The sequence below is a fragment of the Sinocyclocheilus rhinocerous genome, unplaced genomic scaffold (genome assembly GCF_001515625.1).
Source record: "Sinocyclocheilus rhinocerous isolate Xijiao unplaced genomic scaffold, SAMN03320098_v1.1 scaffold30, whole genome shotgun sequence".
In the NCBI taxonomy this organism is placed as follows: domain Eukaryota; kingdom Metazoa; phylum Chordata; class Actinopteri; order Cypriniformes; family Cyprinidae; genus Sinocyclocheilus; species Sinocyclocheilus rhinocerous.
The window spans coordinates 2,693,093-2,706,465 of record NW_015657838.1 but is presented as its reverse complement, the minus strand read 5'-3'; the positions used below and the strand labels follow the sequence as shown (position 1 = coordinate 2,706,465).

At 35.1% G+C, this 13,373-nt stretch overlaps 1 protein-coding gene across 1 annotated transcript; it reads left to right on the top strand.

Annotated features, from left to right (window-relative positions):
- Positions 1 to 717: 717 nt before the first annotated feature.
- On the top strand, positions 718 to 13,215 carry LOC107721582 (cell surface glycoprotein CD200 receptor 1-A-like). Its single transcript, XM_016529676.1, has 9 exons — positions 718 to 768; positions 840 to 903; positions 8,286 to 8,457; positions 9,368 to 9,424; positions 10,447 to 10,746; positions 11,047 to 11,319; positions 12,224 to 12,347; positions 12,468 to 12,531; positions 12,678 to 13,215. The coding sequence occupies exons 3-9, from the start codon at positions 8,388 to 8,390 to the stop codon at positions 12,768 to 12,770; spliced, it is 981 nt and encodes a 326-aa protein (XP_016385162.1). The 5' UTR covers positions 718 to 768; positions 840 to 903; positions 8,286 to 8,387; the 3' UTR covers positions 12,771 to 13,215.
- The last annotated feature ends 158 nt before the right edge of the window (positions 13,216 to 13,373 follow it).

The following is a 13,373-nucleotide window of genomic DNA, read 5'->3' as shown; positions in this document are numbered from 1 at the left end:
TTTCTGAAAGACTGGTCATAATTATTTTTAAAAAAAAGTCAGTTACATAAAAACGTAGATTGATCTAATTTGAATCTGAAAAGTAAGACTGATAACTAGCTACTTGGTTAACTGCTAGTTAGTCAAACTAGTTCTTAATGGTGACTTTGTTTATGCAACTGGATCTTTGAAACTCCAAATCTGTGTTTATGAATTGGTTCAGTTCTGGTATTCGGTCCTTTTTGACCTTAAGATGTTGAACAATATCCATTTTAAAACTGTCTTAGATTTAAGCATAGGCTATTTAGTTATAAACATTATAAACCATAAATATAACATTTACACGATGTACTTTTTGTATCCTATTTTAAGACTTTTTTTCTATTTTTTCTTCTTCTGAAATTTCAGGTTGTGACACTTATTTCTAGTGTAGCCTATAGATTTTTTTTCCAGTTATTACGTTTATTTTATTTTTAACATTATTAATTAAGGTTTTTAATTATATGGTCATTAGTTGAGAGATTTTTTAAATCTGTCCAAGTATTTTGTTGTTGTTGTCATTTTGTCTGCCGAGACAGTGACAATATATGCTATTTGTAATGTATGTTGGTTATATTTGAGTTGTTACATGTCAAAAACTTGCAGTTGTCATTTTTCTTGTAATGTTCCAGTCTAAAACATATATTTTATTATAAATTATATAATATAATGTCATTTAATGTTGTGTAATTTTCCTGTAGATTTTAAAACAAAGCAATGCCATGGTATCGCAGAACTAACTGGATTAAGGTAATTTGTTGTATATTAGTGCCCTAAGGTGTGAATATAACACTAAGCGATGACAAACTTTTTTCTGTTAGTGAACATCTGCATTTGAAGAGGATCACATGAGAGTTTATGAACATCCATGGACTAAAAAGAGAGGTCAGATTGTCATTTTGTGATTTTTATAATTATTAGCAACTTCACATTTCTACAGTTGTTCAGTGAATATCAGCAGCCTTGTGCCTGTGGCGGAATCATGCAGATAGTACAACAGCACTCTTAGTGTGATACTGTTTAAATATAACATATTGTGCAATTATATTACAGAATGGCATTCTAAACTCTCAGTTTTAGAGATGATTGTTGCACCCTAAGAATGACCATGGAGGGGTGACAGAGCTTGCAGTGCACGTTTCTTGTCAACAGAGGTCGCCAAAACATATTGAGCTCGTAATTTGCTTTTACCTAAAGAGGCTAATAAAGTGAAGTGTGGCCAAGTATGGTGACCCATGCATTTAACCCATCCAAGTGCACACACACACCGTGAACATTGGGCAGCCATGTGCTGTGGCACCCGGGGAGCAGTTGGGGGTTCAGTGCCTTGCTCAAGGGTCTCACCTCAGTCGTGATATTGATGGTGGAAGAGAACGCTGGTCATTCCCTCCCCCCACCGACAATCCCTGCCGGACCTGAGACTCAAACCCACAACTTTTGGGTTACAAGTCTGACTCTCTAACCATTAGGCCATGACTGCCCCCTAATGAATGAGAATACTCGCACATTCACAGAAAATAGCGTAGTTCCTCTTTGCAAAATAGCTTGTGTATCATTTAGTTTTGTACATTTTTGACGTTCTCTGAAATTCTGGTCTTATTTCCTTCACTGTTATTTTCATTACTCTTGACTTTTGCTATTGGTTGGATTTGGTTTCTAATTCGGACCATTCTCTGGATTTGACCCTGTGTTTCTGTGACATCCTGAGGTTAAACTTCTGCAAATGAGTATTACATCATGCTGTCTGAATCATACTGAGTTGCTAACAAAGGCTATATATCTTGATTCAAGAGGAAACTTTTATTACTCAGGTTGTTTGTCATGTAGCCTAGTTCAGGAGACTTGAACCTTCTGTTTACTAATGTTTTAGAAGTTTAAATTGTTCATAGCAGAGTACAGTTTGTGACAATGTTGAGATCTCCTTTGTGCTTTTGATCTCCTTTGTGTGTTTTTTTTCTAACACTTCCTAAAACATAGTGAAATCAATGACTTATTATTATGACACAATGTCAGAATAATCACTGTGAGAACAATAAACTTGTGGGTTTTTTTTTTTTAACAGCATGTGGTTAGGTTAGCCTGCAAGTGTTTCCAACCACTGTTGGCAGAGAAGTGTTAACTCTAATGGCGGCACTTGTCTGTTCTTGTGATAGAGAGAAGCAGAGAGGTGGTGAGATACATGCTCACACGTTCGCACAACAACCGAAAGTACCTTATGCTCCTCCATTACACTGCATTTCGCCGCAGATGATCTGATTTGCCGTAAATGACACAGCCTTCACAGTAACATTTTAGTGGATTGTTGTTTGTGGCTTGTGTTCTTAAGTTTGCACTCATTAAATATGTGTTTGTGTGGGTGTTTTTTGTTTTTTTACAGAGAGAAACACAGCAGAGTTACCAACAAACATTTATTTATTCAACACATTATATTAAATATAATAAAGCATATTAATGCATCATGTTTTGGAATTCAAACTCCTGCTTCAGAATATTTCCCATGTTTCCAAAAATGACTACCAAGATTTGCCAAGATATCAAAGTCTGTATTCAAAAGTCCTATATCTAAATATGCACATTTGATCAAAGCTCAAAAAAAAAAAAATCTAATCAAATTCTTCTAGGACCAAATGATCTGAGCTGCTTTCCATATTAATTTTATTGTTTATTTACTATTCATTACAAAACTAAGTTGAACCTCCATGGAATGGACATCCATGGAATCTTTATAGGCCTATTGGACAAAAGGTTATAGTAGAAAATGGTATTTTAGATTATTTAAATGTTCTTCACACTTTTATCACTAAATAGTTAACCCTGGGTCATTCTAAACCCCTGATAAACAGAATCCAGTGTTATCTATCTTTTAATTTCACACTGCTCATAATTTACGCGGGGTTAACAGTTAATTCTGGGTATTCATAAAATGACGTTTCACACTGTAAAACGTTAACGTTCTTATTTGCATATTTGCAGTGTCAGTGTCATTGATTGGACGAATGCAGCAACAACCTGTTTATATAATGACTTGCGCATCCTCTTATTTTTGCAGTCTGTACACGTTGGGAACCGTAATGCGGGGTTAAGATTGCAAACATGGGGCTAACCCTGCTTCAGAGCAGGTTTCATAACCCTGCTTCTAAATCTCAAGAGTGTAACGTTCCTTATAAAATAGGTAGTTCCGGTTCTTGAGTCTGATTGATTGAGCCGCGTTCAAAGCTGTTGTAAATTACTCTACAAACATACACCTTTGACCTCATTACAACAGTATTCCTGTGCCACTGCTCTACCAATCAGAATCAAGGACTGAAAATTTTGGTTTTAAAATAAAGAAATACGTCCCAGGAAGCAGTTGTTTACAGTGAATTTAGAACAGCTAAGGGCTGTTGTTAGCACCTATACATATTATATAACCAGGGATGTAACAAGGGATGTGATGATTCAAGTCTTGTTGAGATGTTAAACGAATCACGATACATTTGGGGGCGGGGGTTTAAATGAATGTACAGTATCTCTGAGGGGAACTGACTGCTTTCAGAAAAGTTTAGATGCATCTCGCCTCTGTGTAACATTGCTGCTTACAGCCAGTAACCACGGAAACGCTATATCGCTGCTATTCCATAAGCGCCACATATGTGTGAGAGTGAATTTGCATTCTCATGCAGTCTGTCTGCTTTTATGTAGTTTTATGTAGCATAATTTCACAGAGCTAAAGTCAGACCATTCTGCTTTTGCTTCAAAAGCATTTTCTGTACAAGGTGCATTTTTTTGCTGGAAAATGTGGACATGCTGATATTTAAAAAAAAAAAAAAAGTTTTTTTAATATAAAAATATTTATTTTATTAGTATTATTTATTTATTTGATTTGTTTTCCAATTTCAATTTATTTTTGTTATTTGACATATTTCAAATTCACAAAGAAATATGCAGCATTTTGTCTGAGAAATAACAAATGAACACTTTTTCATTTATAATTTGTCTTAAATGTGAGAAATTCATATCGTGAAACCAGTATCGTGAATCGTATCGCATCATGAGTTGATTGAGTCATTACATCCCTAATTACCACACAATGCATATATTAAAGGCAAAATATATGTATTAATATGTTACTTTTTTAAAATGAAAAATCATTAATTCCATCCTTTTGTTAGAAAAATAGTCCCTGACAGTGACAGTAAACCAGGGATCCTCAAATCTGGCCGACGAGATCCATTTTCCTACAGAGTTTAGCTCTAACCCTAATCAAACACACCTGAGCAAGCTAATCAATGTCACAGGTAGGTGAGTTTGATTAGGGTTGGAGCTAAACTCTGCAGAGCATTGGCCCTCCAGGGCAAGATTTGAGGAACCCTGCAGTAAACGGTAATACAATGTTCCTGTAATATGCCTTTTCTGATGGAGCTCAAATGAGACCAGATACTGGAACTGTTCTCACGCGCTGTTATTTTTAATTTTATTATTTTTTATATTTTTAAACAATATTTGATATTTCCTCACGCACATACACCAACTTGTCTCTCAGCAGAGTTCTCTCATAATTTAAACCAGCCCAGTTTGCGGCATAGCATGAGCTCGCCTATAAGAAGCACCATTAAACAGTGTAACTCGATGAACATACTTTACCGTACCTGAAATAGAACATTTTTAAATAATATTCCCTCTGCACTTCGCACACATCAACATTTCTCCAGCATGAGAAGAGTTTCTTTGATGGGGACAGGGTTGCCAAACAAAACCAGCCCAATTGCTATTCAAAACTAGGCCAAAACCAGCCCAATTGCTATTCAAAACTAGGCCAAAACTAGCCCAATCGCGTTTTTCTCAGTGGTTTTTCCTCCGTTGAGTGACCCCTTCGTCAAAATTGCGTTCCGGTGGATGGGGGGAGATAGCTTTAACCTGTGCTTTAACCTGGAAAAAACAACCCACGCCAACAGTGTAAAAGTAGCCCAGTTGGCAACACTGGACAGGGGAAGGGCGTGGTCTCAAAATTAAAGGTGAAAGACGCAAGCATAACGCCAGCAGGAGTCACTCATGCTGAAATGCATAATACATGGAACCGCGGCAATACTGATGTAATGAGGTCAAAGGTATACGTTTGTAGAGTCATTTACAACGACTTTGAACACAGCTCAACCAATCAGAATCAAGGACCGGAACTATCCGTTTTACAAAAAGGGCTTTAGAACGACTATAACCTGGCTTAGGCGCTGTGTGAAAAGCCATTTGGTTCTTTTAGTAACTGATCACTAAAAGGTTATTTGGGGAACCTAAAATGGTTCTTCTATTGAATCACTGTGAAACCCCCCTTTTGGACCCTTGGGAAAGGGTATTTAAATATAAATGTGAACTATGAAAGAGCAACCTATGAGCAGTGCATTTTTCCTCTGGCCCACTTTAGCACAGGTGATTTCTGGGAAGATTACTCAGACTGTGTTATCTGATTTGTGATCTGATTACAGAGTTGCTCCCACTCATACAGTATTATGGCAATCAGATGAAATATTTTATTGTATAATGTATTTTACACGTGTACAAACTAATGCATCTCCACTTATATTGTTTTGATTATACATGTAATATCCCATCGTATCTTGTGTGGCAAACAAAACCAAGCTCAAACTAAAAACCACCGCATAGAAGACCCTAAAAGACCACAGTACTTCGTTCAGGTCTGAGATGCGGAAAACCACAATAAAGTGGCCTATTGGTCACACATTATTTTCCTTTGAAATGATTCCCATTTGAACTTCCTCAGCCAGCTGCTGCCAACTCATTCTCAAACTCATAATAACCCCACTAATAATAAGTGGAATTTTTTCATTGTGTAAGCATAGGGCATACTGGAGATCAAATCATCTTTGGGTTGTTTGGTTCAAGCTCTTTTTAGAGTTAATGTAGTAAAGTCAGCAGAGAGGTAAACAAAGAACTGTCAAGAACTGTTAAGTGTTTGTGTGAGGGGAAGGTGAAGGTTTTGTTTTATGCCAGCAGAAGCAGAAAAAGGTCATTTCTGATTGCGTTGCAGATTGCAAAGAGTGTGTGCTTTTTCTAATCTGTAGCAGTTCATCAGACATCTCACCACCACACCAACACACATTTGATCTGACAACGGCTAATATCTATATGTGATTGGAGGGGGGCATGGCTAACCACATCCTGTGTGACTGCATCTGTCTGAACTATGCACAACATCTGCACACGAATGAATTGACTGTGCTCTTTTTCCTAACCTCATTTAACATGCAAGAATTGTCCAGCAACTTAAATTCAGTTACATAATTATACGCCTAAACTTGAGAATTGGCCAAATTCAGCCGTGTTATAAAGATTGCTATAGTAAAGTACCACTTAAACTACAGTATATTTATATTTTTAGTGTGAGGATCTAAAAATATTTTTGATTTTTTTTTTCTAATGTTGTTTTGGACCCGATTGACTTTAATTGCATGGGCATAAACAGCCAAAACATCTTCTCTTGTATTTCACACAATAAATAAAGTCAAACAGGTTTGGAGCAACAGGAGTGTGAGTAACTGGTGACACAATACTATTTTTTGGTGAACTATGCCTTTAATACATTTCCATTAGCTTTTTGATTGTTTTTCTTGATTTATCACATTGGTCTCTGGAGTACTGAATTCTTTATTGAGCAATCAAAGAGTTTTATGCAAAGTAAACTGGACATTTCAATGTTGGCCATTTCAATGTACCAGCACTATTTTAATGTCTCTTGCATCACCCGATGCACACAATTAGCTGCCATTGGCTCTTATACATCTCAAAAGGATAACTATAAAGTTGTAAATATGGCCTTGGACGACTTCTGTACTCATTTTTTCAGAAACATATAACCTTAGATGGCTCAAAAAGAACAAGGAATGGTTAGAGACACAAATATACAAAACCATGTTTAATACTGTTATTGCTAAGCCGTTTGTTTTTGTTGTTCAAATGAGCTATTTTTCTTACTGCAATCTGTAAGATAATCTAAAGCTGTCTTTCTGCTGTCTCTGACATTTGCATACGACTGTCGCTTTTCACCCCCCTATCGTGTGAGTTGAACAAAACGTCCAAATCGGTAATGAAACAGCTGTTGCCCTCCACTTAATCATCATGAATGAATAATGAATGTATGCATATATCCACACAAAACGAATGACCGCCAGTAATTCTGAAGAAAAAACGGTGGATTTTCTAGGGTTAATCCATGTAAATAATTATTAAAAAATGATAAAATAATTATTATAGACCTGATAATTGATAACTGCCCATATTACAGAAGCAGTGTTTAAAGATTAGTTTTAGTGGAGAAATATTGGCAATTTTCACCTCGTTCTCATAGTTTTATTTATTTTATTTATTTATTATTATTTTACTTTTTTTTTTTGAGAAAACAATTCACACCTGGTCTGGTGGTCACATATATTTCAACACATCCAAAAGCTCAAACTGGTTCCAAAAATTCCAATACAGTTATGATCAGAACTCCACACAGCTCCCATAGCGTTATTGGTCTGTCAATGGGCGGACATAGTGAAGGTGACAGTATGACAGTAAAATAATTTAAACCGAAATCAGTGCTACACCTCTACATAGTATTTTCGTTATTTATTTTTTTAAGCTGTAGCTGTGTAATTAGCCTAATAATGCATAGCCAGACTGTCATGATCAAAAATTAACCCCTTCAGGATAAAAATGTCCAGATCAATCTTTAATAACAATTTGTTTGGACTTTCTGGTGATCCCCTACGTGACATTTTTCTAACATAGTAAGGAATTAATAGAAACGATCAAAACAGCCTCAATCATATATTTGTAGATTATGGTTATAAGGTCACATTAGTCTCATCATTCTGTCAGCTACATAAAACAGCAAAATTAACCAACAAATATCGCCATCAACACATCACACACTGCCAAACTGCAATCTTGTTGCACTAAGAAAAAGCTCGCACATGACAGCCGTGGTTAACAAGACAGGAAGTCAGCATTTTCATGTGGGAGAAGATATGAAATTATAAAAAAATGGAGGAGTGTACAACAGCGTCACACTGCTGAAGGAAACAAAAGGAGGAGAACTCAGACAAGTGAAAGAGAATGAGTGAAATTTGATAGAGATAAGCAGATGTGAAACACATTTGAAACGAATCAAATCAGAATGCCTTACTTTATCCTCAAGACTTGGATAAAGTCAGTCTAAATCTAAATTCATAGTACGGAAAAAGAATACATGACATTTCAGAATTGCTTTTGAAAATTCTACTTTGAAGGTACTGTTGCTACAAGTGCATTGAAGTGCACATAACCCGTGAGTATAGAGTAAAGGACATTTAAAGGTGAGAGAAGAGAAGTCGGACTGAAGATTTGTAGCGATGGCGAACAGCTGGACATTGACGGTGGTCGTCCTCCTAAGTATCTTTATGGCAAGAAGTCAGACAAGAGGTGAGTTTACATACTTTTTAATATTATAGTCTCATTAGTACTCTTTAGTCTTTAGTACTTTACTACACTTTGTACGTGGATGATTTGGCCTTCTGATCTAACATCATCTTTGTCTGGTATCGATACTTTTTGTCTATCGTCTATTTCTAATGGAATTACATACATTTATAAGTGTCCTAAAATGTCCAAGTACTTTTTGGGTATTTGCTTTATGGTTAAAATCTTGGTATTGTTTAAATCAGGTACTGAATTAAAGCGTCAAGTAAATCTTGATGGCTTAGTAACTGCCGCTCATTTGGGGAAAATCTATTTTTATACTTGCAAGGATATTTATGGTGGATGAGAATTCTGTTCTCTCACGTGCATGTGATGGTTTTGTGTTTGTTGCTATTTCGAGAGGACATGCCATGACGAAGCGCTCTTCCTCTCTGGGGGGATTCTTAGGGGGGAGATGAGTTGTTGAGGTTTTTGAGGCTGACAGATGCGTCTGAAAAGAAACTGTAAATCTTGAACAAGACCTTAGAGCAGTTTACATGGAACTAAATGACACTTGTGTTGTGCCTGTTGACAATAATGCGGTTTAAGGTGGTATGGGATGAGAGCCGTTGATTTAGGCCAGGTGTTCAAACTCCATTTTCTTCAGAATCAGGCCTCATTCATCTTGTGCTACAATAATGAAAACAAACCATTGTCTAGTCTTTGGACAAAACTGTACACCTCTGACTAACATTAACAAGAAATATGACCAGTAAATGTAATAGAGGCTACTACTAAAACTTGATTATCTTACACTTGCTTTTGTGTAATGGAAGTTAACTGGAATTCTTACTCGAGTGAATGATTGTGTTTCTTTGTGCTGAGCCTCACATTAACCTGTTATTAACACGCTGTGCCACTAACTGTCCTATAGGAGATCAAGACACTGGATCACATCAGAATCCAGCTTCTGCGGTTAAAAAACTGACAGGTCAGACAACATACACTTTCATTTATTTATTTATTTATTTATGTAAATACACTGCCATTTTTCATGAATAGGATACAAAATAAGAACAGAAACTATTATAAAATATGAAATATTATATAAATATTATAAAATATTTTTTTTAACCAATAGTCAGTGAAAGCAAGCACTTGACCTTGTGTAATCATTATTTGCCATACTGTTTAGAAGTTTATAGAATCACCATTTTACATACATTAGACATTTTAAACTAGCTGCTTTTCATGTGGAGATAATAGCACATCTAACATAGTTATCCAAAAAAGGGGGTTGTGCTCCTAATGCTTTAAAAAATAATGGTGACATTATATAATAAGGTTCCATTTGTTAATATATTAGTTAACATTAACTAACAATGAAAAATACGTGTAAAGCAATTATTAATCTTAGTTCATATTAATTTCAAAATGTACTAATAACGTACATTATTAAAATCCAAAGTTTTATCTGCTAATATTAATGAATGGACCTGAGCTAACATGAACTAACATTAAAAAAGTTGTACTTTTATTAATTAATGTTAACAAAGATGAATAAATACTGTAACATATTGGTTTATATTAGTTATTGCATTAATTAATATTAACTAATGAACCTTATTGTAAAGTCTTACCAGAATAACATTAACATTATATAGTAAACTGTATTGATGAAAAGTACCAAATGTGTTACATCTATTGTCAGAATAGAGCTGCTGTGTATGTTGTAACTCTTTAGAGTTATAGAAGGAAAAGACACATCAAAGGATAAAAGTAGTCTGGCATGGCAGGGAGAGATACGTTTAGTGTATAGAGAAAAAATGACAAAATGTGTCACACCTATTATTATAACAGCCACATTTTATTTTATTTGAATTATATGTGAATAATAATTTAGTTTATATATTTGTTTGTTTGGTAGTTTTAGTTTGAGTAAACAGAAATTTTACTCTAATCCAATATTGAATCAAATTTTGTACAATTTCTTATTTATTTATTTTTCTGCAGTTTTCCAAGAGCAGACCTTTATTTCGGGCAGCGATGTGACTTTACGATGTGACAATCTCACTGTTGTCAAATGGAATGAATTAATTTATATCATCTGGAACATCAGCCAGCAAGACAGAACATGTTGGCTTGGTTTGTCACCCAAGCTGGACGACACATGCAATGATGGAAAGAAGCTGTACAACACCTCAGATGGAGTTTCCCTAGTCATTCCCAAGATTTCAATAGAAGATGAAGGATTTTACTTTTGTGATGTATCATATAAAGGAGGAAGCTCTGCACTAAATGTGACTGTAAGCGGTGAGTACAAACACAATTTATTGCAAAAACTGAAAATGTTTGTAGTTTACATAACAGGTTAGGTATAATTACACTGATCTGATTTTACCTAGTTTCAGTCAGTGATAGGCTAGTTATGTCTCTCTGTGTTCCACTGTAGTCATGAACTACTGATGACTTAAATTCATTGCAGGCATGCACACGCACACACACACACACACACACACAAATAGTATTTAGAGCTAACAGTGAAACCATACCATACTGTATTATTCTGATGTGATACTGATAAATTAAATTAAAGCTTATTTTTGTTTTTAGTTATCAATGTTTCCACCAAGCAGTACAGAGAAAACAATCAAAGGATTGCTGTCTGTAATTCCACATATAAAAAGAAAGCACCCACTCTTCATTGGGAACCTGCCTTGAACTTTCCCTCCAACATCAGTTCTGTCAAGAAGCTTGGCAAGTTTTTTATGGTGAAGAATCAAATATATCTGCCGGAAAATGTCAACATCAGTGAGCTCACCTGTGTGGCCACATACACCTCTGAGTCCGGCTCTGTGCAGCACAAGAGCACACTTTATCTTACAGGTGAGCACACTGTACATGAAAAGGAATTGAGAATTGATTTCATAAGTGGATCAGTAGTTAATTCTTCTGCTACAGGTGCTTCTATGTCCTACGGGGTTGATTTTTATAAATCAGATTTCCTAGATCAGCTTTTGATTTTTTTTTTTTAAAAGCTTTGTCATTTATATTGCTGCTTTTCTAATACATGTTTTTTAAACTATGAAAATTCATCATAAAAATAATTATCGCATTTAAAAAAAAAAAAAAACTGATGATCTAAAAACAGAGTGAGGTGATAATAATACACCCTTTAAACCTCTTGCATATTTATTATTAACAATAATGTATACAAATTTTTACACAAAGACGCATATTACACATATTGAGGCGATACTTCAACAATGACCATCTATCTAAAGTCAGTGTACTTATTTACCAAGGAGGCAACAGTGTCAGTGAAGGGTTTGATTTGAAATACGAGATGATGCAATGTGTAAAGAAAACAAATCTATGTAAATAATATATATGAAATAAAAAATTAAGGGATTTTACACAACACATGCTTTGAGACATTTTTGATAATTCTTGTTAGATGCATGTATATACACTGTTATATTTATTTATTTTCAAGAGAGGTTACTTTCTCAGTGTCCACAGGGTCAAAATTGCCAATATTTTAAGAAAAACCCTTTGATGAAATATGAAGCAAACTTGGAGCAAATCGGTGTTTAACGGACAGCACAAAACATATAGAGTGAATAAACTCACATACAGCACATTAAGTAAAGTGGTTTCAAAATTTTTTTTTTTTTAAAGGAATCGGTTTCCCAATATTGCAGACTTTATATTCTTTTAAACTTTTTTTTGTCTATATTGCATTGTAACGTATTATATTACAAAATAAACAAATACTCTCTCTTTTCAGATTCACAAAACTCAAATCCCTCATCTCCATGGACAAATATTGCCATATCAGTTGGCTCTGTTTGTTTTGTTCTTGTAGCGCTGCTTGCGGTTTACAAACTACGCAGAAAGTTTTATGACATAAGGTGGGATCTTCTACTCCCTTGATTCACTGCCGTTGAGCTGAATTACTTTGCATAGTATGATGATTAATTAATAGACAAATAACTTATTGAAATCAGTTTGTCTTTGCATTGTCTTTTTAGTGCGTTGAAGATGCTTTGCTGCAAATCCAAAATCTCAACACCAGTTGAAGACAAACCACCCCAGGTAAGAAGTCTCTATCAAACCCTGTTTTTATACTACACCAAACTCCATTATTCACTATATAGGGTGTCATTTTGAATGATTCGGTGTGTATTTATTGTAAAAGTGTTTTGTAAGGCTCACTGAAGCGTATGTCTGTGTGTGTTAAGCCCGCTGATGTTGAAGAGGTGGAACCCTATGCAAGTTACGTACAGAGAGTGAATTCCATCTACAACTCCTCAGCTGAACTCTTCAACGCCTGAGAGACACTCGCTTTTCATGATGAAACAGGATACCAGAAGAGAACTGAGGGCAAAGATATGTCTGTGGTCAAAATTACACATGAAAAACAATACTAGTGGAAAATAGTCATCTCAAGAGAGCATCCCCGAAGCAAACAGCGCCTGACTGAGGAGCAAAAGTCACACTGACTCAAAAGATGAAAGGTGATGACAAAGGAACATTTGTCTTAGTATGTAATGAGGAATAACTGGGACATCTTTAGCGTCAGCGATATCACTAATATGTAGATTTGTAGAGAACGAACCTGGTTAGATATTAATCAAATTTGTACATATTTATATCAGAGTGAAACAAAAATCAACTGCAAACAATGTTTTTATTGATAAATACTAAGCATACCTGATGTAGAGAATCTATTTTACATTGCACATAATTAAAAGTATGTAAATAAACTTTATTATTGTACTTTTCAGAATGGTATATGTTCTTACAGACTTATGATTACGGTCCCCTTTCAGTTTTGAACACAAACAACACAATTGTGTGACAATTATTTTATGACCATTTAGCTTTTTCAAATCAAATCCTCATTTTTTGTGTGATCACCAAGTCACCAAGCTTCA